At 41.9% G+C, this 25,370-nt stretch overlaps 1 protein-coding gene across 2 annotated transcripts in view; it reads right to left on the reverse strand.

Moving 5' to 3' along the window:
* Positions 1 to 25,370, reverse strand: part of podn (podocan) — a 91,522-nt gene that overhangs the window by 25,640 nt on the left and 40,512 nt on the right. For both annotated transcript variants that reach the window (XM_064935869.1, XM_064935868.1), the window contains exon 5: positions 13,934 to 13,998. In XM_064935869.1, coding sequence (XP_064791941.1) covers positions 13,934 to 13,998 — 65 coding nt within the window. The remainder of the gene's footprint in view (positions 1 to 13,933; positions 13,999 to 25,370) is intronic.

The following is a 25,370-nucleotide window of genomic DNA, read 5'->3' on the forward strand; positions in this document are numbered from 1 at the left end:
TTAATGTTACGAGTGTGCATGTTAGGTAGTGGTGGATTTTCTTAATGTTACGTGTGTGCATGTTAGGTAGTGGTGGATTTTCTTAATGTTACGTGTGTGCATGTTAGGTAGTGGTAGATTATCTTAATGTTACGAGTGTGCATGTTAGGTAGTGGTGGATTGTCTTAATGTTACGTGTGTGCATGTTAGGTAGTGGTAGATTATCTTAATGTTACGAGTGTGCATGTTAGGTAGTGGTAGATTGTCTTAATGTTACGTGTGTGCATGTTAGGTAGTGGTGGATTATCTTAATGTTACGTGTGTGCATGTTAGGTAGTGGTGGATTGTCTTAATGTTATGTGTGTGCATGTTAAGTAGTGGTGAATTTTCTTAATGTTATGTGTGTGCGTGTTAGGTAGTGGTGGATTATCTTAATGTTACGAGTGTGCATGTTAGGTAGTGGTGGATTGTCTTAATGTTACGTGTGTGCATGTTAGGTAGTGGTGGATTATCTTAATGTTACGAGTGTGCATGTTAGGTAGTGGTGGATTGTCTTATTGTTACGTGTGTGCATGTTAGGTAGTGGTGGATTATCTTAATGTTACGAGTGTGCATCTTAGGTAGTGGTGGATTTTCTTAATGTTACGTGTGTGCATGTTAGGTAGTGGCGGATTGTCTTAATGTTACGTGTGTGCATGTTAGGTAGTGGTGGATTTTCTTAATGTTACGTGTGTGCATGTTAGGTAGTGGTGGATTTTCTTAATGTTACGTGTGTGCATGTTAGGTAGTGGTGGATTATCTTAATGTTACGAGTGTGCATGTTAGGTAGTGGTGGATTGTCTTAATGTTACGTGTGTGCATGTTAGGTAGTGGTGGATTATCTTAATGTTACGAGTGTGCATGTTAGGTAGTGGTGGATTGTCTTAATGTTACGTGTGTGCATGTTAGGTAGTGGTGGATTATCTTAATGTTACGTGTGTGCATGTTAGGTAGTGGTGGATTGTCTTAATGTAACGTGTGTGCATGTTAGGTAGTGGTGGATTTTCTTAATGTTATGTGTGTGCATGTTAGGTAGTGGTGAATTTTCTTAATGTTATGTGTGTGCATGTTAAGTAGTGGTGAATTTTCTTATTGTTATGTGTGTGCATGTTAGGTAGTGGTGGATTGTCTTATTGTTACGTGTGTGCATGTTAGGTAGTGGTGGATTATCTTAATGTTACGAGTGTGCATGTTAGGTAGTGGTGGAATATCTTAATGTTACGTGTGTGCATGTTAGGTAGTGGTGGATTTTCTTAATGTTACGTGTGTGCATGTTAGGTAGTGGTAGATTATCTTAATGTTACGAGTGTGCATGTTAGGTAGTGGTGGATTGTCTTAATGTTACGTGTGTGCATGTTAGGTAGTGGTGGATTATCTTAATGTTACAAGTGTGCATGTTAGGTAGTGGTGGATTGTCTTAATGTTACGTGTGTGCATGTTAGGTAGTGGTGGATTATCTTAATGTTACGTGTGTGCATGTTAGGTAGTGGTGGATTGTCTTAATGTAACGTGTGTGCATGTTAGGTAGTGGTGGATTATCTTAATGTTACGAGTGTGCATGTTAGGTAGTGGTGGATTTTCTTAATGTTACGTGTGTGCATGTTAGGTAGTAGTGGATTTTCTTAATGTTACGTGTGTGCATGTTAGGTAGTGGTAGATTATCTTAATGTTACGAGTGTGCATGTTAGGTAGTGGTGGATTGTCTTAATGTTACGTGTGTGCATGTTAGGTAGTGGTGGATTATCTTAATGTTACGAGTGTGCATGTTAGGTAGTGGTGGATTGTCTTAATGTTACGTGTGTGCATGTTAGGTAGTGGTGGATTATCTTAATGTTACGTGTGTGCATGTTAGGTAGTGGTGGATTGTCTTAATGTAACGTGTGTGCATGTTAGGTAGTGGTGGATTTTCTTAATGTTATGTGTGTTCATGTTAGGTAGTGGTGAATTTTCTTAATGTTATGTGTGTGCATGTTAAGTAGTGGTGAATTTTCTTATTGTTATGTGTGTGCATGTTAGGTAGTGGTGGATTGTCTTATTGTTACGTGTGTGCATGTTAGGTAGTGGTGGATTATCTTAATGTTACGAGTGTGCATGTTAGGTAGTGGTGGATTGTCTTAATGTTACGTGTGTGCATGTTAGGTAGTGGTGGATTTTCTTAATGTTACGTCTGTGCATGTTAGGTAGTGGTGGATTTTCTTAATGTTACGTGTGTGCATGTTAGGAAGTGGTGGATTTTCTTAATGTTACTTGTGTGCATGTTAGGTAGTGGTGGATTGTCTTAATGTTACGAGTGTGCATGTTAGGTAGTGGTGAATTGTCTTAATGTTACGTGTGTGCATGTTAGGTAGTGGTGGATTGTCTTAATGTTACAATGTGCATGTTAGGTAGTGGTGGATTATCTTAATGTTATGTGTTCATATTAGGTAGTGGTGGATTTTCTTAATGTTACGTGTGTGCATGTTAGGTAGTGGTGGATTATCTTAATGTTACGAGTGTGCATGTTAGGTAGTGGTGGATTATCTTAATGTTACGTGTGTGCATGTTAGGTAGTGGTGGATTGTCTTAATGTTATGTGTGTGCATGTTAAGTAGTGGTGAATTTTCTTAATGTTATGTGTGTGCGTGTTAGGTAGTGGTGGATTATCTTAATGTTACGAGTGTGCATGTTAGGTAGTGGTGGATTGTCTTAATGTTACGTGTGTGCATGTTAGGTAGTGGTGGATTATCTTAATGTTACGTGTGTGCATGTTAGGTAGTGGTGGATTTTCTTAATGTTACGTGTGTGCATGTTAGGTAGTGGGGGATTTTCTTAATATTACGTGTGTGCATGTTAGGTAGTGGTGGATTATCTTAATGTTACGAGTGTGCATGTTAGGTAGTGGTGGATTTTCTTAATGTTACGTGTGTGCATGTTAGGTAGTGGTGGATTTTCTTAATGTTACGTGTGTGCATGTTATTTAGTGGTAGATTATCTTAATGTTACGAGTGTGCATGTTAGGTAGTGGTGGATTGTCTTAATGTTACGTGTGTGCATGTTAGGTAGTGGTGGATTATCTTAATGTTACGAGTGTGCATGTTAGGTAGTGGTGGATTGTCTTAATGTTACGTGTGTGCATGTTAGGTAGTGGTGGATTATCTTAATGTTACGTGTGTGCATGTTAGGTAGTGGTGGATTGTCTTAATGTAACGTGTGTGCATGTTAGGTAGTGGTGGATTTTCTTAATGTTATGTGTGTGCATGTTAGGTAGTGGTGAATTTTCTTAATGTTATGTGTGTGCATGTTAAGTAGTGGTGAATTTTCTTATTGTTATGTGTGTGCATGTTAGGTAGTGGTGGATTGTCTTATTGTTACGTTCTTAATGTGTGCATGTTAGGTAGTGGTGGATTATCTTAATGTTACGAGTGTGCATGTTAGGTAGTGGTGGATTTTCTTAATGTTACGTGTGTGCATGTTAGGTAGTGGTGGATTTTCTTAATGTTACGTGTGTGCATGTTAGGTAGTGGTAGATTATCTTAATGTTACGAGTGTGCATGTTAGGTAGTGGTGGATTGTCTTAATGTTACGTGTGTGCATGTTAGGTAGTGGTGGATTATCTTAATGTTACAAGTGTGCATGTTAGGTAGTGGTGGATTGTCTTAATGTTACGTGTGTGCATGTTAGGTAGTGGTGGATTATCTTAATGTTACGTGTGTGCATGTTAGGTAGTGGTGGATTGTCTTAATGTAACGTGTGTGCATGTTAGGTAGTGGTGGATTATCTTAATGTTACGAGTGTGCATGTTAGGTAGTGGTGGATTGTCTTAATGTTACGTGTGTGCATGTTAGGTAGTGGTGGATTTTCTTAATGTTACGTGTGTGCATGTTAGGTAGTGGTAGATTATCTTAATGTTACGAGTGTGCATGTTAGGTAGTGGTGGATTGTCTTAATGTTACGTGTGTGCATGTTAGGTAGTGGTGGATTATCTTAATGTTACGAGTGTGCATGTTAGGTAGTGGTGGATTGTCTTAATGTTACGTGTGTGCATGTTAGGTAGTGGTGGATTATCTTAATGTTACGTGTGTGCATGTTAGGTAGTGGTGGATTGTCTTAATGTAACGTGTGTGCATGTTAGGTAGTGGTGGATTTTCTTAATGTTATGTGTGTTCATGTTAGGTAGTGGTGAATTTTCTTAATGTTATGTGTGTGCATGTTAAGTAGTGGTGAATTTTCTTATTGTTATGTGTGTGCATGTTAGGTAGTGGTGGATTGTCTTATTGTTACGTGTGTGCATGTTAGGTAGTGGTGGATTATCTTAATGTTACGAGTGTGCATGTTAGGTAGTGGTGGATTGTCTTAATGTTACGTGTGTGCATGTTAGTGGTGGATTTTCTTAATGTTACGTGTGTGCATGTTAGGTAGTGGTGGATTTTCTTAATGTTACGTGTGTGCATGTTAGGTAGTGGTGGATTTTCTTAATGTTACTTGTGTGCATGTTAGGTAGTGGTGGATTGTCTTAATGTTACGAGTGTGCATGTTAGGTAGTGGTGAATTGTCTTAATGTTACGTGTGTGCATGTTAGGTAGTGGTGGATTGTCTTAATGTTACAATGTGCATGTTAGGTAGTGGTGGATTATCTTAATGTTATGTGTTCATGTTAGGTAGTGGTGGATTTTCTTAATGTTACGTGTGTGCATGTTAGGTAGTGGTGGATTATCTTAATGTTACGAGTGTGCATGTTAGGTAGTGGTGGATTATCTTAATGTTACGAGTGTGCATGTTAGGTAGTGGTGGATTGTCTTAATGTTACGTGTGTGCATGTTAGGTAGTGGTGGATTATCTTAATGTTATCGAGTGTGCATGTTAGGTAGTGGTGGATTGTCTTATTGTTACGTGTGTGCATGTTAGGTAGTGGTGGATTATCTTAATGTTACGAGTGTGCATGTTAGGTAGTGGTGGATTGTCTTAATGTTACGTGTGTGCATGTTAGGTAGTGGTGGATTTTCTTAATGTTACGTGTGTGCATGTTAGGTAGTGGTGGATTTTCTTAATGTTACGTGTGTGCATGTTAGGTAGTGGTGGATTTTCTTAATGTTACGTGTGTGCATGTTAGGTAGTGGTGGATTGTCTTAATGTTACGAGTGTGCATGTTAGGTAGTGGTGAATTGTCTTAATGTTACGTGTGTGCATGTTAGGTAGTGGTGGATTGTCTTAATGTTACAATGTGCATGTTAGGTAGTGGTGGATTATCTTAATGTTATGTGTTCATGTTAGGTAGTGGTGGATTATCTTAATGTTACGTGTGTGCATGTTAGGTAGTGGTGGATTATCTTAATGTTACGAGTGTGCATGTTAGGTAGTGGTGGATTATCTTAAAGTTACGAGTGTGCATGTTAGGTAGTGGTGGATTATCTTAATGTTACGAGTGTGCATGTTAGGTAGTGGTGGATTGTCTTAATGTTACGTGTGTGCATGTTAGGTAGTGGTGGATTATCTTAATGTTACGAGTGTGCATGTTAGGTAGTGGTGGATTGTCTTATTGTTACGTGTGTGCATGTTAGGTAGTGGTGGATTATCTTAATGTTACGAGTGTGCATGTTAGGTAGTGGTGGATTGTCTTAATGTTACGTGTGTGCATGTTAGGTAGTGGTGGATTGTCTTAATGTTACGTGTGTGCATGTTAGGTAGTGGTGGATTGTCTTAATGTTACAATGTGCATGTTAGGTAGTGGTGGATTATCTTAATGTTATGTGTTCATGTTAGGTAGTGGTGGATTTTCTTAATGTTACGTGTGTGCATGTTAGGTAGTGGTGGATTATCTTAATGTTACGAGTGTGCATGTTAGGTAGTGGTGGATTATCTTAATGTTACGAGTGTGCATGTTAGGTAGTGGTGGATTATCTTAATGTTACGAGTGTGCATGTTAGGTAGTGGTGGATTGTCTTAATGTTACGTGTGTGCATGTTAGGTAGTGGTGGATTATTTTAATGTTACGAGTGTGCATGTTAGGTAGTGGTGGATTGTCATTGTTAGTGTGTGCATGTGGTGGATTATCTCTTATGTTAGGTAGTTTGTCTTAATGTTACGTGTGTGCATGTTAGGTAGTGGTGGATTATTCTTAATGTTACGTGTGTGCATGTTAGGTAGTGGTGGATTGTCTTAATGTTACGTGTGTGCATGTTAGGTAGTGGTGGATTTTCTTAATGTTACGTGTGTGCATGTTAGGTAGTGGTGGATTGTCTTAATGTTACGTGTGTGCATGTTAGGTAGTGTGAGTGGTGGATTTTCTTAATGTTACGTGTGTGCATGTTAGGTAGTGGTGGTCTTAATTGTCTTAATGTGAATTGTCTTAATGTGTGTGTGCATGTTAGTAGTGGTGGATTGTCTTAATGTTACAATGTGCATGTTAGGTGGTGGATTATCTTAATGTTATGTGTTCATGTTAGGTAGTGGTGGATTTTCTTAATGTTACGTGTGTGCATGTTAGGTAGTGGTGGATTATCTTAATGTTACGTGTGCATGTTAGGTAGTGGTGGATTATCTTAATGTTACGTGTGCATGTTAGGTAGTGGTGGATTGTCTTAATGTTATGTGTGTGCATGTTAGGTAGTGGTGGATTATCTTAATGTTACGAGTGTGCATGTTAGGTAGTGGTGGATTGTCTTAATGTTACGTGTGTGCATGTTAGGTAGTGGTGGATTGTCTTAATGTTACGTGTGTGCATGTTAGGTAGTGGTGGATTATCTTAATGATACGTGTGTGCATGTTAGGTAGTGGTGGATTGTCTTAATGTTACGTGTGTGCATGTTAGGTAGTGGTGGATTATCTTAATGTTACGAGTGTGCATGTTAGGTAGTGGTGGATTGTCTTAATGTTACGTGTGTGCATGTTAGGTAGTGGTGGATTATCTTAATGTTACGTGTGTGCATGTTAGGTAGTGGTGGATTGTCTTAATGTAACGTGTGTGCATGTTAGGTAGTGGTGGATTTTCTTAATGTTATGTGTGTTCATGTTAGGTAGTGGTGAATTTTCTTAATGTTATGTGTGTGCATGTTAAGTAGTGGTGAATTTTCTTATTGTTATGTGTGTGCATGTTAGGTAGTGGTGGATTGTCTTATTGTTACGTGTGTGCATGTTAGGTAGTGGTGGATTATCTTAATGTTACGAGTGTGCATGTTAGGTAGTGGTGGATTGTCTTAATGTTACGTGTGTGCATGTTAGGTAGTGGTGGATTTTCTTAATGTTACGTGTGTGCATGTTAGGTAGTGGTGGATTTTCTTAATGTTACGTGTGTGCATGTTAGGTAGTGGTGGATTTTCTTAATGTTACTTGTGTGCATGTTAGGTAGTGGTGGATTGTCTTAATGTTACGAGTGTGCATGTTAGGTAGTGGTGAATTGTCTTAATGTTACGTGTGTGCATGTTAGGTAGTGGTGGATTGTCTTAATGTTACAATGTGCATGTTAGGTAGTGGTGGATTATCTTAATGTTATGTGTTCATGTTAGGTAGTGGTGGATTTTCTTAATGTTACGTGTGTGCATGTTAGGTAGTGGTGGATTATCTTAATGTTACGAGTGTGCATGTTAGGTAGTGGTGGATTATCTTAATGTTACGAGTGTGCATGTTAGGTAGTGGTGGATTGTCTTAATGTTACGTGTGTGCATGTTAGGTAGTGGTGGATTATCTTAATGTTACGAGTGTGCATGTTAGGTAGTGGTGGATTGTCTTATTGTTACGTGTGTGCATGTTAGGTAGTGGTGGATTATCTTAATGTTACGAGTGTGCATGTTAGGTAGTGGTGGATTGTCTTAATGTTACGTGTGTGCATGTTAGGTAGTGGTGGATTTTCTTAATGTTACGTGTGTGCATGTTAGGTAGTGGTGGATTTTCTTAATGTTACGTGTGTGCATGTTAGGTAGTGGTGGATTTTCTTAATGTTACGTGTGTGCATGTTAGGTAGTGGTGGATTGTCTTAATGTTACGAGTGTGCATGTTAGGTAGTGGTGAATTGTCTTAATGTTACGTGTGTGCATGTTAGGTAGTGGTGGATTGTCTTAATGTTACAATGTGCATGTTAGGTAGTGGTGGATTATCTTAATGTTATGTGTTCATGTTAGGTAGTGGTGGATTATCTTAATGTTACGTGTGTGCATGTTAGGTAGTGGTGGATTATCTTAATGTTACGAGTGTGCATGTTAGGTAGTGGTGGATTATCTTAATGTTACGAGTGTGCATGTTAGGTAGTGGTGGATTATCTTAATGTTACGAGTGTGCATGTTAGGTAGTGGTGGATTGTCTTAATGTTACGTGTGTGCATGTTAGGTAGTGGTGGATTATCTTAATGTTACGAGTGTGCATGTTAGGTAGTGGTGGATTGTCTTATTGTTACGTGTGTGCATGTTAGGTAGTGGTGGATTATCTTAATGTTACGAGTGTGCATGTTAGGTAGTGGTGGATTGTCTTAATGTTACGTGTGTGCATGTTAGGTAGTGGTGGATTGTCTTAATGTTACGTGTGTGCATGTTAGGTAGTGGTGGATTGTCTTAATGTTACAATGTGCATGTTAGGTAGTGGTGGATTATCTTAATGTTATGTGTTCATGTTAGGTAGTGGTGGATTTTCTTAATGTTACGTGTGTGCATGTTAGGTAGTGGTGGATTATCTTAATGTTACGAGTGTGCATGTTAGGTAGTGGTGGATTATCTTAATGTTACGAGTGTGCATGTTAGGTAGTGGTGGATTATCTTAATGTTACGAGTGTGCATGTTAGGTAGTGGTGGATTGTCTTAATGTTACGTGTGTGCATGTTAGGTAGTGGTGGATTATCTTAATGTTACGAGTGTGCATGTTAGGTAGTGGTGGATTGTCTTATTGTTACGTGTGTGCATGTTAGGTAGTGGTGGATTATCTTAATGTTACGAGTGTGCATGTTAGGTAGTGGTGGATTGTCTTAATGTTACGTGTGTGCATGTTAGGTAGTGGTGGATTTTCTTAATGTTACGTGTGTGCATGTTAGGTAGTGGTGGATTTTCTTAATGTTACGTGTGTGCATGTTAGGTAGTGGTGGATTTTCTTAATGTTACGTGTGTGCATGTTAGGTAGTGGTGGATTGTCTTAATGTTACGAGTGTGCATGTTAGGTAGTGGTGAATTGTCTTAATGTTACGTGTGTGCATGTTAGGTAGTGGTGGATTGTCTTAATGTTACAATGTGCATGTTAGGTAGTGGTGGATTATCTTAATGTTATGTGTTCATGTTAGGTAGTGGTGGATTTTCTTAATGTTACGTGTGTGCATGTTAGGTAGTGGTGGATTATCTTAATGTTACGAGTGTGCATGTTAGGTAGTGGTGGATTATCTTAATGTTACGAGTGTGCATGTTAGGTAGTGGTGGATTGTCTTAATGTTATGTGTGTGCATGTTAGGTAGTGGTGGATTATCTTAATGTTACGAGTGTGCATGTTAGGTAGTGGTGGATTGTCTTAGTGTTACGTGTGTGCATGTTAGGTAGTGGTGGATTGTCTTAGTGTTACGTGTGTGCATGTTAGGTAGTGGTGGATTGTCTTAATGTTATGTGTGTGCATGTTAGGTAGTGGTGGATTATCTTAATGTTACGAGTGTGCATGTTAGGTAGTGGTGGATTGTCTTAATGTTACGTGTGTGCATGTTAGGTAGTGGTGGATTGTCTTAATGTTACGTGTGTGCATGTTAGGTAGTGGTGGATTTTCTTAATGTTACGTGTGTGCATGTTAGGTAGTGGTGGATTGTCTTAATGTTACGTGTGTGCATGTTAGGTAGTGGTGGATTTTCTTTTCCTTACTTGGCACCCTGTGGTTTTTGGGTTGTGTTGTATAGTGTCCTGCGCCCTGTATTTTGTTGGGCTTATTATTTTGGTGTGCAAAAGTAAAGCACTTCAACTCAGTTACTCTCTCTCTCTGCGTCTGATTCCTGCACCCACCTAGTCCCGCGTGACAATGGCACTTACCCAGAAAGACTCACAGCTGTAATCACTGTCAAAGGTGCTTCTACAAAGTATTCACTCAGGGGTGTGAATACTTAGGTAAATTAGATATATCTGTATTTCATTTTCAGTAAATTTTAAAAAATGTCCCTTACGTCAACAGGAAGTTATTGCATTGTTGGCATACAGTGCATTCAGAAAGTACTCAGATCCCTTGACTTTTTCCACATTTTGTTACATTACAGCCGTATTCAAAAATATATTAAATTACATGTTTTCCTCATCAATTTACACACAACACACTATATTGACAAAATGAAAATGGGTTTTTAGAAATTTTGTGTTCAGACCCTTTGCTATGAGACTCGAAATTGACCTCAGATGCATCAGGATTCCATTTAGCATCCTCGAGATGTTTATACAACTTGACTGGAGTCCAACTGTGGTAAATGCAATTGTTTTGACATGATTTGGAAAGGCACACACCTGTCTATATAAGATCCCACAGTTGACAGTGCATGTCAGAGAAAAAACAAGTAATTAGGTTGAAGGAACTGTCCATAGAGCTCCAAGTCAGGATTGTGTCGAGGCACAGATCTGCGGAAGGGTACCAAAACATTTCTGCAGAATTGAAGGTCCCCAGGAACACAGTGGCAGCCGTCATTCTTAAATGGAAGAAGTTTGAAACCACCAAGACTCTTCCTAGAGCTGGCTGCCCAGCCAAACTGAGCAATCCGGGGAGAAGGGCCTTGGTCAGGGAGGTGACCAAGAACCCAATGGTCACTCTGAGCTCCAGAGTTACTCTGTGGAGATGGGAGAACCTTCCAGAAGGACAACCATCTCTGCAGCACTCCAACAATCAGGCCTTTATGGTAGAGTGGCCAGATGGAAGCCACTCCTCAGTAAAAGGCACATGACTGCCCGCTTGGAGTTTGCCAAAAGGCACCTAAAGACTCTCAGACCATGAGAAACAAGATTCTCTGGTCTGATGAAACCAAGATTGAACTCTTTGGCCTGAATGCCAAGCGTCACGTCTGGAAGAAACCTAGCAGCATCCGTATGGTGAAGTATGGTAGTGGCAGCATCATGCTGTGGGGATGTTTTTCAGCGGCAAGGACTGGGTGACAAGTCGGGATCGAGGGAAAGATGAACGGAACAAAGTACAGAGAGATCCTTGATGAAAACCCAGACCTAGTCAGGACTTGAACCCAATCGAACATCTCTGGAAAGACTTGAAAATAGCTGTGCAGCGACGCTCCCCATCCAATAGCTTGAGAGGATCTGCAGAAAAGAATGGGGGAAACTCCCCGAATACAGGTGTGCCATGCTTGTAGTGTCATACGCAAGAAGACTCGAGGCTGTAATCGCTGCCAAAGCTGCATCAACAAAATACTGAGGAAAGAGTCTGAATACTTAGGTAAATGTAATATATTTTTTTATATATATATAAATGTGCAAAAATGTCTAAAAACCTGTTTTTGCTATGTCATAATGGGGTATTGTGTGTAGATTGATTAGGGGGGAAAAATGATTTAAAATAACGTAACAAAATGTGGAGGGGTCTGAATACTTTCCGAATGCACTGTATGACTGTGGCAGGCTTTACTCTCCCCTCATCTAAAACAGGGTAAAACTCCTTTCAGTCACTCCTCTGAATATTTGATCAACTATTAGAAATGTAGTAACAGAGAGAGAATACAGAAATAGGAGTAACTGCTACAGTAGTAGCAAGCTTAACGTTAGTGTTACATGGCTTTATATCTGCTCCCCTATCAACATGCTTTCATGGATTAAACAAACATGGGTTTCTTTTAGGCTTAGTGAGCACTTTAAAATCCCCCTTTCTTTCTGTTTCTCTCCCTTTCTCCATCTCTCCACCTCCCCCTCTCCCTTTCTCTCCCTTTCTCACTCTCTCGCCCTCCCTCCCTCTCCCCCTCACTCTCTCTTTCCCTCACCCCTCTCTCGCACAGTCAAAAATGACTGTATGCCACAGCGACATTTTAGATCTGACCAGCTGGCATGGATACACTGGAAGTGATTACAACCATAAGCGGGCACACACTGGGTGAGAAGAGAATGGATATCGCCTGGTTGACTGTCTGCCACCTTTCCTTCTGGCAACAGGAGCACTGCTGGCAAACATACAGCATCACAACATGAAATAATATATTAGACATTTCTCACAGAATTGTACTTTGACACACTACGAATAGGAGATCCTGGGTGGAAGATCCAAGTATGGAAGGGAAAGGAAAATGTTAATTCTAGAACCAACAAAAGCATGAGTTTCAAATTCCATTTTTGAACGGGTATTTCAGCCATTTGGTTATTTTGCGGTTTTGTTCAGAAAGCAATTACTCTTTGGAGGGAGATATTGTGTTATGGTTCTAGCCTGAGTCATTACATATTTGTATTGCTGAATTGTGGATGTAGGACTTTGGTTTTCTCAACCTGGAGATCATCCAAGCTCACTCAGTATGGTTTGGATTGCTCAAAATAAAACTTTAAAACTGTTTTTTCTTATTATGATTCCTATAGGAGTAGAACCAAGTGGAGGTGTGAAGATGGTTTCAGAGAGCTCCATGGTGACCCTAGCAGCACTTTTAATGAGCACAGCACACTATACTGTGTGCTACTCTCTCCTGGGAGTTCTGATTATGTATGATTACCACAAGTGAAAACGGTAAAACTTTAATTGGATAGTTCATCTGTAGATGCTCTGAAGACTATCTACTAATCCTAACCCTTATCCTAATCCTAACTCTAACCCTTATCCTAATCCATCTGTAGATGCTCTACAGACTATCTACTAACCCTAACCCTTATCCTAACCCTAGCCCCAGTCTTTACCTTTACCCTAACCCTTATTCTAAACCTAAACCTAACCCTTATCCTAACCCTAGCCCCAGTCTTTACCTTTACCCTAACCCTTATTCTAAACCTAACCCTAACCCTTATCCTAACCCTAGCCCCAGTCTTTACCTTTACCCTAACCCTTATTCTAAACCTAACCCTAACCCTTATCCTAACCCTAGCCCCAGTCTTTACCTTTACCCTAACCCTTATTCTAAACCTAACCCTAACCCTTATCCTAACCCTAGCCCCAGTCTTTACCTTTACCCTAACCCTTATTCTAAACCTAACCCTAACCCTTATCCTAACCCTAGCCCCAGTCTTTACCTTTACCCTAACCCTTATTCTAAACCTAACCCTAACCCTTATCCTAACCCTAGCCCCAGTCTTTACCTTTACCCTAACCCTTATTCTAAACCTAACCCTAACCCTTATCCTAACCCTAGCCCCAGTCTTTACCTTTACCCTAACCCTTATTCTAAACCTAAACCTAACCCTTATCCTAACCCTAGCCCCAGTCTTTACCTTTACCTAACCCTTATTCTAAACCTAACCCTAACCCTTATCCTAACCCTAGCCCCAGTCTTTACCTTTACCCTAACCCTTATTCTAAACCTAACCTAACCCTTATCCTAACCCTAGCCCCAGTCTTTACCTTTACCCTAACCCTTATTCTAAACCTAAACCTAACCCTTATCCTAACCCTAGCCCCAGTCTTTACCTTTACCCTAACCCTTATTCTAAACCTAACCCTAACCCTTATCCTAACCCTAGCCCCAGTCTTTACCTTTACCCTAACCCTTATTCTAAACCTAACCCTAACCCTTATCCTAACCCTAGCCCCAGTCTTTACCTTTACCCTAACCCTTATTCTAAACCTAACCCTAACCTTAGCAAGCAGTTACTTATCAGCAGATAGTTTGTTGATAGTATGACCATCTATAGAGCATCTACAGATGGGAAATCCGGACTATTCAAATAAAGTGTGACCGTGAAAACGAACTGAAGAATGTTTACATAGGCCCAAATGAACCAGATTCAAGTTCTGTAACAGTGAGGGAAGAATAGTGATTTGGTTTTTTTGAAGGCGAAGGTCTGTGTTTATGACTGTGTTTATAATGACGCACCTTGTTATTGGCCAAGTACAAGTAGGTCAGCTGTTCCAGCACTGTAAACCCTTCATCTTCAAGGCCTGAAAACACACACACATGCACACACACACACATAAACACACACGCAAACTAAATGGAACATGAATATAGAACATGTTATTCAGCCTTTAACCCATGCTTAAAAGCATATACAACACAGAAGATAAAGATCGGACTGCTTTGCTTAAGTGAAAAAAGCTGGACAGCAAATAAGAGAAAATAACACACATATGTTAATCATAATTCCAGCTAAGCATATATTATAAATGGGGTGGATCTAGAAGATCTAGAAGACCTGGAGCCCAGTCTGCCAGAGGCTGTGATTCCACATGGACCCAGACAGAGAAAGACAGAAAGAACAAGACAATAATAATAGACACAAACAGAGTTCTCACAGTTGGTTGTCAACAAATAAAAACATGTCCAACCATTCATAATGTCTGTATCTCCACTGGCTACTTTCAGATCTCCGTCCCCTGATGTCATTCATTTGTTGTTTTCGTTTGATTCTTTCTCTTTTAGTCTCTGTGTCTGGTTTATCTTGCATGTGTAACGGATGTGAAACGGCTAGCTTAGTTAGCTGTGGTGCTCCCATAGTAAACTTAATTAGCTGTTTGCTCTTGATTCTCTTCCATTCTGACTAGTTTTTAACTTGCTCTTTAACTTGCTCTCTCTCTCTCTGTCTAGTTTTTACCTTGCTCTCTCTCTCTGTCTAGTTTTTACCTTGCTCTCTCTCTCTGTCTAGTTTTTACCTTGCTCTCTCTCTCTGTCTAGTTGTTACCTTGCTCTCTCTCTCTGTCTAGTTTTTACCTTGCTCTCTCTCTCTGTCTAGTTTTTACCTTGCTCTCTCTCTCTGTCTAGTTGTTACCTTGCTCTCTCTCTCTGTCTAGTTTTTACCTTGCTCTCTCTCTCTGTCTAGTTGTTACCTTGCTCTCTCTCTCTGTCTAGTTTTACCTTGCTCTCTCTCTCTGTCTAGTTTTTACCTTGCTCTCTCTCTCTGTCTAGTTGTTACCTTGCTCTCACTCTCTGTCTAGTTTTTACCTTGCTCTCTCTCTCTGTCTAGTTGTTACCTTGCTCTCTCTCTCTGTCTAGTTTTACCTTGCTCTCTCTCTCTGTCTAGTTTTTACCTTGCTCTCTCTCTCTGTCTAGTTTTTACCTTGCTCTTTAACTTGCTCTCTCTCTCTGTCTAGTTTTTACCTTGCTCTCTCTCTCTGTCTAGTTTTTACCTTGCTCTCTCTCTCTGTCTAGTTTTTACCTTGCTCTCTCAATTCAATTCAATTCAATTCAAGGGGCTTTATTGGCATGGGTAACATGTGTTAACATTGCCAAAGCAAGTAAGGTAGATAATATATAAAGTGAAATAAACAATAATAATTAACAGTAGACATCACACATACAGAAGTTTCAAAACAATAAAAACATTACAAATGTCATATTATATATATATACAGTGTTTTTACAATGTACAAATGGTTAAGGACACAGGATAAAATAAATAAGCATAGATATGGGTTGTATTTACAATGGTGTGTGTTCTTCAATGAGTTGCCCTTTTCTCGTGGCAACAGGTCACAAATCTTGCTGCTCTGATGGCACACTGTGGAATTTCACCCAGTAGATATGGGAGTTTATCAAAATTGGATTTGTTTTCGAATTCTTTGTGGATCTGTGTAATCTGAGGGAAATATGTCTCTCTAATATGGTCATACATTGGGCAGGAGGTTAGGAAGTGCAGCTCAGTTTCCACCTCATTTTGTGGGCAGTGAGCACATAGCCTGTCTTCTCTTGAGAGCCATGTCTGCCTACGGCAGCCTTTCTCAATAGCAAGGCTATGCTCGCTGAGTCTGTACATAGTCAAAGCTTTCCTTAATTTTGGGTCAGTCACAGTGGTCAGGTATTCTGCCGCTGTGTACTCTCTGTGTAGGGCCAAATAGCATTCTAGTTTGCTCTGTTTTTTTGTTAATTCTTTCCAATGTGTCAAGTAATTATCTTTTTGTTTTCTCATGATTTGGTTGGGTCTAATTGTGCTGCTGTCATGGGGCTCTGTGGGGTGTGTTTGTGAACAGAGCCCCAGGACCAGCTTGCTTAGGGGACTCTTCTCCAGGTTCATCTCTCTGTAGGTGATGGCTTTGTTGTGGAAGGTTTGGGAATCGCTTCCTTTTCCTTTCTCTCTCTCTGTCTAGTTTTTACCTTGCTCTCTCTCTCTGTCTAGTTTTTACCTTGCTCTCTCTCTCTGTCTAGTTGTTACCTTGCTCTCTCTCTCTGTCTAGTTTTTACTTTGCTCTCTCTCTGTCTAGTTGTTACCTTGATCTCTCTCTGTCTAGTTTTACCTTGCTCTCTCTCTCTGTCTAGTTTTTACCTTGCTCTCTCTCTCTGTCTAGTTTTTACCTTGCTCTTTAACTTGCTCTCTCTCTCTCTGTCTAGTTCTTACCTTGCTCTCTCTCTCTGTCTAGTTTTTACCTTGCTCTCTCTCTCTCTGTCTAGTTTTTACCTTGCTCTCTCTCTCTCTGTCTAGTTTTTACCTTGCTCTTTAACTTGCTCTCTCTCTCTCTCTGTCTAGTTCTTACCTTGCTCTCTCTCTCTGTCTAGTTTTTACCTTGCTCTCTCTCTCTGTCTAGTTTTTACCTTGCTCTCTCTCTCTGTCTAGTTTTTACCTTGCTCCCTCTCTCTGTCTAGTTTTTACCTTGCTCTCTCTCTCTGTCTAGTTTTTACCTTGCTCTCTCAATTCAATTCAATTAAATTCAATGGGCTTTATTGGCATGGGAAACATGTGTTAACATTGCCAAAGCAAGTGAGGTAGATAATATAAAAGTGAAATAAACAATAAAAATTAACAGTAAACATTACACATACAGACATTTCAAAACAATAAAGACATTACAAATGTCATATTATACATATATATATATATATATATACAGTGTTGTAAGAATGTACAAAAGGTTAAAGAACACAAGGGAAAATAAATAAGCATAGATATGAGTTGTATTTACAATGGTGTTTGTTCTTCACTGGTTGCCCTTTTCTCGTGGCAACAGGTCACAAATCTTGCTGCTGTGATGGCACACTGTGGAATTTCACCCAGTAGATATGGGAGTTTATGAAAATTGGATTTGTTTTCGAATTATTTGTGGATCTGTGTAATCTGAGAGAAATATGGTCATATGTTGGACAGGAGGTTAGGAAGTGCAGCTCAGTTTCCACCTCATTTTGTCTTCTCTTGAGAGCCAGGTCTGTCTACGGCGGCCTTTCTCAATAGCAAGGCTATGCTCGCACACTAAGTCTGTACATAGTCAAAGCTTTCCTTAAGTTTGGGTCAGTCACAGTGGACAGGTATTCTGCCACTGTGTACTCTCGGTTTAGGGCCTCTCTCTCTCTAGTTCTTACCTTGCAATCTCGCTCTCTCTTGATCTCTCTCTCTCACTCTGTCTAGTTCTTACCTTGCTCTCTCTCTGTCTAGTTTTTAACTTGCTCTCTCTCTTGATCTCTCTCTTTCTAGTTTTTACCTTGCTCTCTATTTTCTGTCTCTGTCTAGTTTTTACCTTGCTCTCTATTTCTGTCTCTGTATGGTTCTTACCTTGCTCTCTCTCTCTAGTTCTTACCTTGCTCTCTCAACTCTAGTTCTTACCTTGCTCTCTCACTTTGTCTAGTTTTTTACCTTGCTCTCTATTTCTCTCTCTGTCTAGTTCTTACCTTGCTCTCTCTCCCTATGTCTAGTTCTTATCTCTCTTTCTTTACTTTGCTCTCTATTTATTTTTAAAATATTTATTTTACCCCTTTTTCTCTCCAATATCATGGTCTTGTCACATCCCTGCAACTCCCGTACGGACTCGGGAGAGACGAAGTTCGAGAGCCGTGCATCCTCCGAAACACGACCCAGCCAAGCCGCTCTCCTTCTTTGACACAATGCATACGAAACCCTGAAGCCAGCCTCACAAATGTGTCGGAGGAAACACCGTACACCTGGAGACCGTGTCAGCGTGCATGCGCACGGCATCCAACAGGATTTGCTAGAGCACGATGGGACAAGGACATCCCTGCCGGCCAAACCCTTCCCTAACCTGGACGATGCTGGGCCAATTGCTCGCTCTCTCCCGGCTCTCTCTAGTTTTTACCTTGCTCTCTCTCTCTCCCATCTTTGTCTAGTTTTTACCTTGCTCTCTCACTCCCGTCTCTGACTAGTTTTTACCTTGCTCTCTCTCTCCTGTCTGTCTAATTTTTACCTTGCTCTCTCTCTCCCATCTCTGTCTAGTGTTTACCTTGCTCTCTCTCTCCCATCTCTGTCTAGTGTTTACCTTGCTCTCTCTCTCCCATCTTTGTCTAGTTTTTACCTTGCTCTCTCTCTCCCGGCTCTCTCTAGTTTTTACCTTGCTCTCTCGCTCTCCCGTCTCTGTCTAGTTTTTACCTTGCTCTCTCTCTCCCGGCTCTCTCTAGTTTTTACCTTGCTCTCTCTCTCTCCCGTCTCTGACTAGTTATTACCTTGCTCTCTCTCTCCCGTCTCTGTCTAGTTTTTACCTTGCTCTCTCTCTCCCGGCTCTATCTAGTTTTTACCTTGCTCTCTGTCCAGTGTTTACCTTGCTCTCTCTCTCCCGTCTCTGTCTAGTTTTTACCTTGCTCTCTGTCCAGTGTTTACCTTGCTCTCTCTCTCCCGTCTCTGTCTAGTATTTATCTTGCTCTCTCTCTCCCGGCTCTCTCTAGTTTTTACCTTGCTCTCTCTCTCCCGTCTCTGTCTAGTTTTTACCTTGCTCTCTCTCTCCCGGCTCTATCTAATTTTTACCTTGCTCTCTGTCCAGTGTTTACCTTGCTCTCTCTCCCGTCTCTGTCTAGTTTTTACCTTGCTCTCTGTCCAGTGTTTACCTTGCTCTCTCTCTCCCATCTCTGTCTAGTTTTTACCTTGCTCTCTCTCTCTCCCGGCTCCCTCTAGTTTTTACCTTGCTCTCTCTCTCCCAGCTCTCTAGTTTTCACCTTGCTCTCTCTCTCCCATCTCTATCTAGTTATTACCTTGCTCTCTCTCTCCCGGCTCCCTCTAGTTTTTACCTTGCTCTCTCTCTCCCAGCTCTCTAGTTTTCACCTTGCTCTCTCTCTCCCATCTCTATCTAGTTATTACCTTGCTCTCTCTCTCCCGGCTCCCTCTAGTTTTTACCTTGCTCTCTCTCTCCCAGCTCTCTAGTTTTCACCTTGCTCTCTCTCTCCCATCTCTATCTAGTTATTACCTTGCTCTCTCTCTCCCGGCTCCCTCTAGTTTTTACCTTGCTCTCTCTCTCCCAGCTCTCTAGTTTTCACCTTGCTCTCTCTCTCCCATCTCTATCTAGTTATTACCTTGCTCTCTCTCTCCCGGCTCCCTCTAGTTTTTACCTTGCTCTCTCTCTCCCAGCTCTCTAGTTTTCACCTTGCTCTCTCTCTCCCATCTCTATCTAGTTATTACCTTGCTCTCTCTCTCCCGGCTCCCTCTAGTTTTTACCTTGCTCTCTCTCTCCCAGCTCTCTAGTTTTCACCTTGCTCTCTCTCTCCCGTCTCTGTCTAGTTTTTACCTTGCTCTCTCTCTCCCATCTCTGTCTAGTGTTTACCTTGCTCTCTCTCTCTCCCATCTCTGTCTAGTGTTTACCTTAATCTCTCTCTCCCATCTTTGTCTAGTTTTTACCTTGCTCTCTCTCTCCCGGCTCTCTCTAGTTTTTACCTTGCTCTCTCTCTCCCGTCTCTGTCTAGTTTTTACCTTAGTCTCTCTCTCCCGGCTCTCTCTAGTTTTTACCTTGCTCTCTCTCTCCCGTCTCTGTCTAGTTATTACCTTGCTCTCTCTCTCCCGGCTCTGTCTAGTTTTTACCTTGCTCTCTCTCTCCCGTCTCTGTCTAGTTTTTACCTTGATCTCTCTCTCCCATCTCTGTCTAGTTATTACCTTGCTCTCTCTCTCCCATCTCTGTCTAGTTTTTATCTTGCTCTCTCTCTCCCATCTCTGTCTAGTTTTTACCTTGCTCTCGGTCTCCCGTCTCTATCAAGTTATTACCTTGATCTCTCTCTCCCGTCTCTGACTAGTTATTACCTTGCTCTCTCTCTCCCGTCTCTGACTAGTTATTACCTTGCTCTCTCTCTCCCATCTCTGTCTAGTTATTACCTTGCTCTCTCTCTCCCGGCTCTGTCTAGTTATTACCTTGCTCTCGGTCTCCCGGCTCTGTCTAGTTATTGCCTTGCTCTCTCTCTCCCGGCTCTGTCTAGTTATTACCTTGTTCTCTCTCTCCCGTCTCTGACTAGTTATTACCTTGCTCTCTCTCTCCCATCTCTGTCTAGTATTTACCTTGCTCTCTCTCTCAGGGCTCTCTCTAGTTTTTACCTTGCTCTCTCTCTCTCCCGTCTCTGTCTAGTTTTTACCTTGCTCTCTCTCTCCCGGCTCTATCTAGGTTTTACCTTGCTCTCTGTCTAGTGTTTACCTTGCTCTCTCTCTCCCATCTTTGTCTAGTGTTTACCTTGCTCTCTCTATCCCATCTTTGTCTAGTTTTTACCTTGCTCTCTCTCTCCCGGCTCTCTCTAGTTTTTACCTTGCTCTCTCTCTCTCCCGTCTCTGTCTAGTTTTTACCTTGCTCTCTCTCTCCCGGCTCTCTCTAGTTTTTACCTTGCTCTCTCTCTCCCGTCTCTGTCTAGTTTTTACCTTGCTCTCTCTCTCCCGGCTCTATCTAGTTTTTACCTTGCTCTCTGTCCAGTGTTTACCTTGCTCTCTCTCTCCCGTCTCTGTCTAGTTTTTACCTTGCTCTCTGTCCAGTGTTTACCTTGCTCTCTCTCTCCCGTCTCTGTCTAGTTTTTACCTTGCTCTCTCTCTCCCGACTCTCTCTAGTTTTTACCTTGCTCTCTCTCTCTCCCGTCTCTGTCTAGTTTTTACCTTGCTCTCTCTCTCCCGTCTCTGTCTAGTTTTTACCTTGTTCTCTGTCCAGTGTTTACCTTGCTCTCTCTCTCCCGTCTCTGTCTAGTAGTTATCTTGCTCTCTCTCTCCCGGGTCTACCTAGTTTTTACCTTGCTCTCTCTCTCCCGGCTCCCTCTAGTTTTTACCTTGCTCTCTCTATCCCGTCTCTGTCTAGTTTTTACCTTGCTCTCTCTCTCCCGGCTCTGTCTAGTTTTTACCTTGCTCTCTCTCTCCCGGCTCTGTCTAGTTTTTACCTCGCTCTCTCTCTCCCGACTCTCTCTAGTTTTTACCTTGCTCTCTGTCCAGTGTTTACCTTGCTCTCTCTCTCCCGTCTCTGTCTAGTTTTTACCTTGCTCTCTCTCTCCCGACTCTCTCTAGTTTTTACCTTGCTCTCTCTCTCTCCCGTCTCTGTCTAGTTTTTAGCTAGCTCTCTCTCTCCCGGCTCTGTCTAGTTTTTACCTTGCTCTCTCTCTCCCGAATCTGACTAGTTTTTACCTTGCTCTCTCTCTCCCGGCTCTGTCTAGTTTTTACCTTGCTCTCTCTCTCCCGTCTCTGACTAGTTTTTACCTTGCTCTCTCTCTCCCGTCTCTGACTAGTATTTACCTTGCTCTCTCTCTCCCGTCTCTGTCTAGTTTTTACCATGCTCTCTCTCTCCCGTCTCTGACTAGTTATTACCTTGCTCTCTCTCTCCCGTCTCTGTCTAGTTATTACCATGCTCTCGGTCTCCCGTCACTGTCTAGTTAATACCTTGCTCTCTCTCTCCCGTCTCTGACTAGTTATTACCTTGCTCTCTCTCTCCCGTCTCTGTCTAGTTATTACCTTGCTCTCTCTCTCCCATCTCTGTCTAGTTAATACCTTGCTCTCTCTCTCCCGTCTCTGACTAGTTATTACCTTGCTCTCTCTCTCCCGTCTCTGTCTAGTTATTATCTTGCTCTCTCTCTCCCGTCTCTGTCTAGTTATTACCTTGCTCTCTCTCTCCCATCTCTGTCTAGTTATTACCTTGATCTCTCTCTCCCATCTCTGTCAAGTTTTTACCTTGATCTCTCTCTCCCGGCTCTGTCTAGTTTTTACCTTGATCTCTCTCTCCCGGCTCTATCTAGTTTTTACCTTGATCTCTCTCTCCCGGCTCTGTCTAGTTTTTACCTTGATCTCTCTCTCAACGCTCTGTCTAGTTTTTACCTTGATCTCTCTCTCCCGGCTCTGTCTAGTTTTTACCTTGCTCTCTCTCTCCCATCTCTGTCTAGTTATTACCTTGATCTCTCTCTCCCATCTCTGTCAAGTTTTTACCTTGATCTCTCTCTCCCATCTCTGTCAAGTTTTTACCTTGATCTCTCTCTCCCATCTCTGTCAAGTTTTTACCTTGCTCTCGGTCTCCCGTCTCTGTCTAGTTATTACCTTCCTCTCTCTCCCATCTCACTCTAGTTTTTACCTTGATCTCTCTCACCCATCTCTGTCTAGTGTTTACCTTGCTCTCTCTCTCCCATCTCTGTCTAGTTTTTATCTTGCTCTCTCTCTCCCATCTCTGTCTAGTTATTACCTTGCTTTCTCTCCCGTCTCTGTCTAGTTATTACCTTGCTCTCTCTCCCGTCTCTGTCAAGTTTTTACCTTGCTCTCTCTCTCCCATCTCTGTCTAGTTTTTACCTTGCTCTCTCTCTCCCGGCTCTGTCTAGTTATTACCTTGCTCTCTCTATCCCGTCTCTGACTAGTTATTACATTGCTCTCTCTCTCCGATCTCTGTCTAGTTAATACCTTGCTCTCTCTCTCCCATCTCTGACTAGTTATTACCTTGCTCTCTCTCTCCCGGCTCTGTCTAGTTATTACCTTGCTCTCTCTATCCCGTCTCTGACTAGTTATTACATTGCTCTCTCTCTCCAATCTCTGTCTAGTTAATACCTTGCTCTCTCTCTCCCGTCTCTGACTAGTTATTACCTTGCTCTCTCTCTCCCGTCTCTGTCAAGTTTTTACCTTGCTCTCTCTCTCCCATCTCTGTCTAGTTTTTACCTTGCTCTCGGTCTCCCGTCTCTGTCAAGTTATTACCATGCTCTCTCTCTCCCGTCTCTGTCTAGTTTTTACCTTGCTCTCTCTCTCCCATTTCTGTCTAGTTTTCACCTTGCTCTCTCTCTCCTGTCAGTCTAACTTTTACCTTGCTCTCTCTCTCCCGTCTCTGTCTAGGATTTACCTTGCTCTCTCTCCCGTCTGTCTAGTTTTTACCTTGCTCTCTCTCTCCCGTCTCCGTCTAGTTTTTACCTTGATCTCTCTCTCCCATCTCTGTCAAGTTTTTACCTTGCTCTCTCTCTCCCGTCTCCGTCTAGTTTTTACCTTGATCTCTCTCTCACATCTCTGTCAAGTTTTTATCTTGCTCTCTCTCTCCCATCTCTGTCTAGTTTTTACCTTGCTCTCGGTCTCCCGTATCTATCAAGTTATTACCTTGATCTCTCTCTCCCGTCTCTGACTAGTTATTACCTTGCTCTCTCTCTCTCCCGTCTCTGTCTAGTTATTACCTTGCTCTCTCTCTCCCGTCTCTGACTAGTTATTACCTTGCTCTCTCTCTCCCGTCTCTGTCTAGTTATTACCTTGCTCTCTCTCTCCCATCTCTGTCTAGTATTTACCTTGCTCTCTCTGTCCCATCTCTGTCTAGTTTTTACCTTGCTCTCTCTCTCCCGTCTCTGTCTAGTTATTACCTTGCTCTCTCTCTCCCGTCTCCTTCTAGTTTTTACCTTGCTCTCTCTCTCCCGTCTCTGACTAGTTATTACCTTGCTCTCTCTCTCCCGTTTCTGACTAGTTATTACCTTGCTGTCTCTCTCCCGTCTCTGTCAGGTTTTTACCTTGCTCTCGGTCTCCCGTCTGTGTCAAGTTATTACCTTGCTCTCTCTCTCCCGTCTCTGACTAGTTATTACCTTGCTCTCTCTCTCCCGTCTCCGTCTAGTTTTTACCTTGCTCTCTCTCTCCGATCTCTGTCTAGTTTTTACCTTGCTCTCTCTCTCCCGGCTCGGCCTAGCTATTATCTTGCTCTCTCTCCCGTCTCTGTCCAGTTTTTACCTTGCTCTCTCTCTCCCATCTCTGTCTAGTTATTACCTTGCTCTCTCTCTCCCATCTCTGTCTAGTTTTTACCTTGCTCTCTCTCTCCCATCTCTGTCTAGTTATTACATTGATCTCTCTCTCCCGTCTCTGTCTAGTTATTACCTTCCTCTCTCTCCAATCTCACTCTAGTTTTTACCTTGATCTCTCTCTCCCATCTCTGTCTAGTTATTACCTTGCTCTCTCTCTCCCATCTCTGTCTAGTTTTAACCTTGCTCTCTCTCTCCCATCTCTGTCTAGTTTTTACCTTGATCTCTCTCTCCCATCTCTGTCTAGTTATTACATTGATCTCTCTCTCCCGTCTCTGTCTAGTTATTACCTTCCTCTCTCTCCAATCTCACTCTAGTTTTTACCTTGATCTCTCTCTCCCGTCTGTCTAGTTATTACCTTGCTCTCTCTCTCCCATCTCTGTCTAGTTATTACCTTGCTCTCTCTCTCCCGTCTCTGTCTAGTTATTACCTTGCTCTCTCTCTCCCGTCTCTGTCTAGTTATTACCTTGCTCTCTCTCTCCCGTCTCTGTCTAGTTATTAACTTGCTCTCTCTCTCCCATCTCTGTCTAGTTATTACCTTGCTCTCTCTCTCCCATCTCTGACTAGTTTTTACCTTGATGTCTCTCTCTCGTCTCAGTCTAGTTATTACCTTGCTCTCTCTCTCCCATCTCTGTCTAGTTATTACCTTGCTCTCTCTCCCGTCTCTGTCTAGTTATTACCTTGCTCTCTCTCTCCCATATCTGTCTAGTTATTACCTTGCTCTCTCTCTCCCGTCTCTGACTAGTTATTACCTTGATCTCTCTCTCCCGACTCTGACTAGTATTTACCTTGATCTCTCTCTCCCGTCTCTGTCTAGTTATTACCTTGCTCTCTCTCTCCCATCTCTGTCTAGTTATTACCTTGCTCTCTCTCTCCCATCTCTGACTAGTTTTTACCTTGATGTCTCTCTCTCGTCTCTGTCTAGTTATTACCTTGCTCTCTCTCCCATCTCTGTCTAGTTATTACCTTGCTCTCTCTCTCCCGTCTCTGTCTAGTTATTACCTTGCTCTCTCTCTCCCATCTCTGTCTAGTTATTACCTTGCACTCTCTCTCCCGTCTCTGACTAGTTATTACCTTGTCTCTCTCTCCCGTCTCTGACTAGTTATTACCTTGCTCTCTCTAATCCCTCCTCTTTCTAGTTTTTACCTTGATCTCTGTCTCCCGTCTGTCTAGTTATTACCTTGCTCTCTGAGTAGTTATTACCTTGCTCTCTCTCTCCCATCTCTGTCTAATTTTTAACTTTCTCTGTCTCTCCCGTCTGACTAGTTATGACCTTGCTCTGTCTCTCCAGTCTGACTAGTTTTTACCTTGCTCTCTCTCTACCATCTCTGTCTAGTCTTTACCTTCCTCTCTCTCTCCCATCTCTGTCTAGTTATTACCTTCCTCTCTCTCTCCCGTCTCTGTCTAGTTTTTACCT

This window comes from Oncorhynchus masou, chromosome 24 (assembly GCF_036934945.1).
Source record: "Oncorhynchus masou masou isolate Uvic2021 chromosome 24, UVic_Omas_1.1, whole genome shotgun sequence".
In the NCBI taxonomy this organism is placed as follows: Eukaryota; Metazoa; Chordata; class Actinopteri; order Salmoniformes; family Salmonidae; genus Oncorhynchus; species Oncorhynchus masou.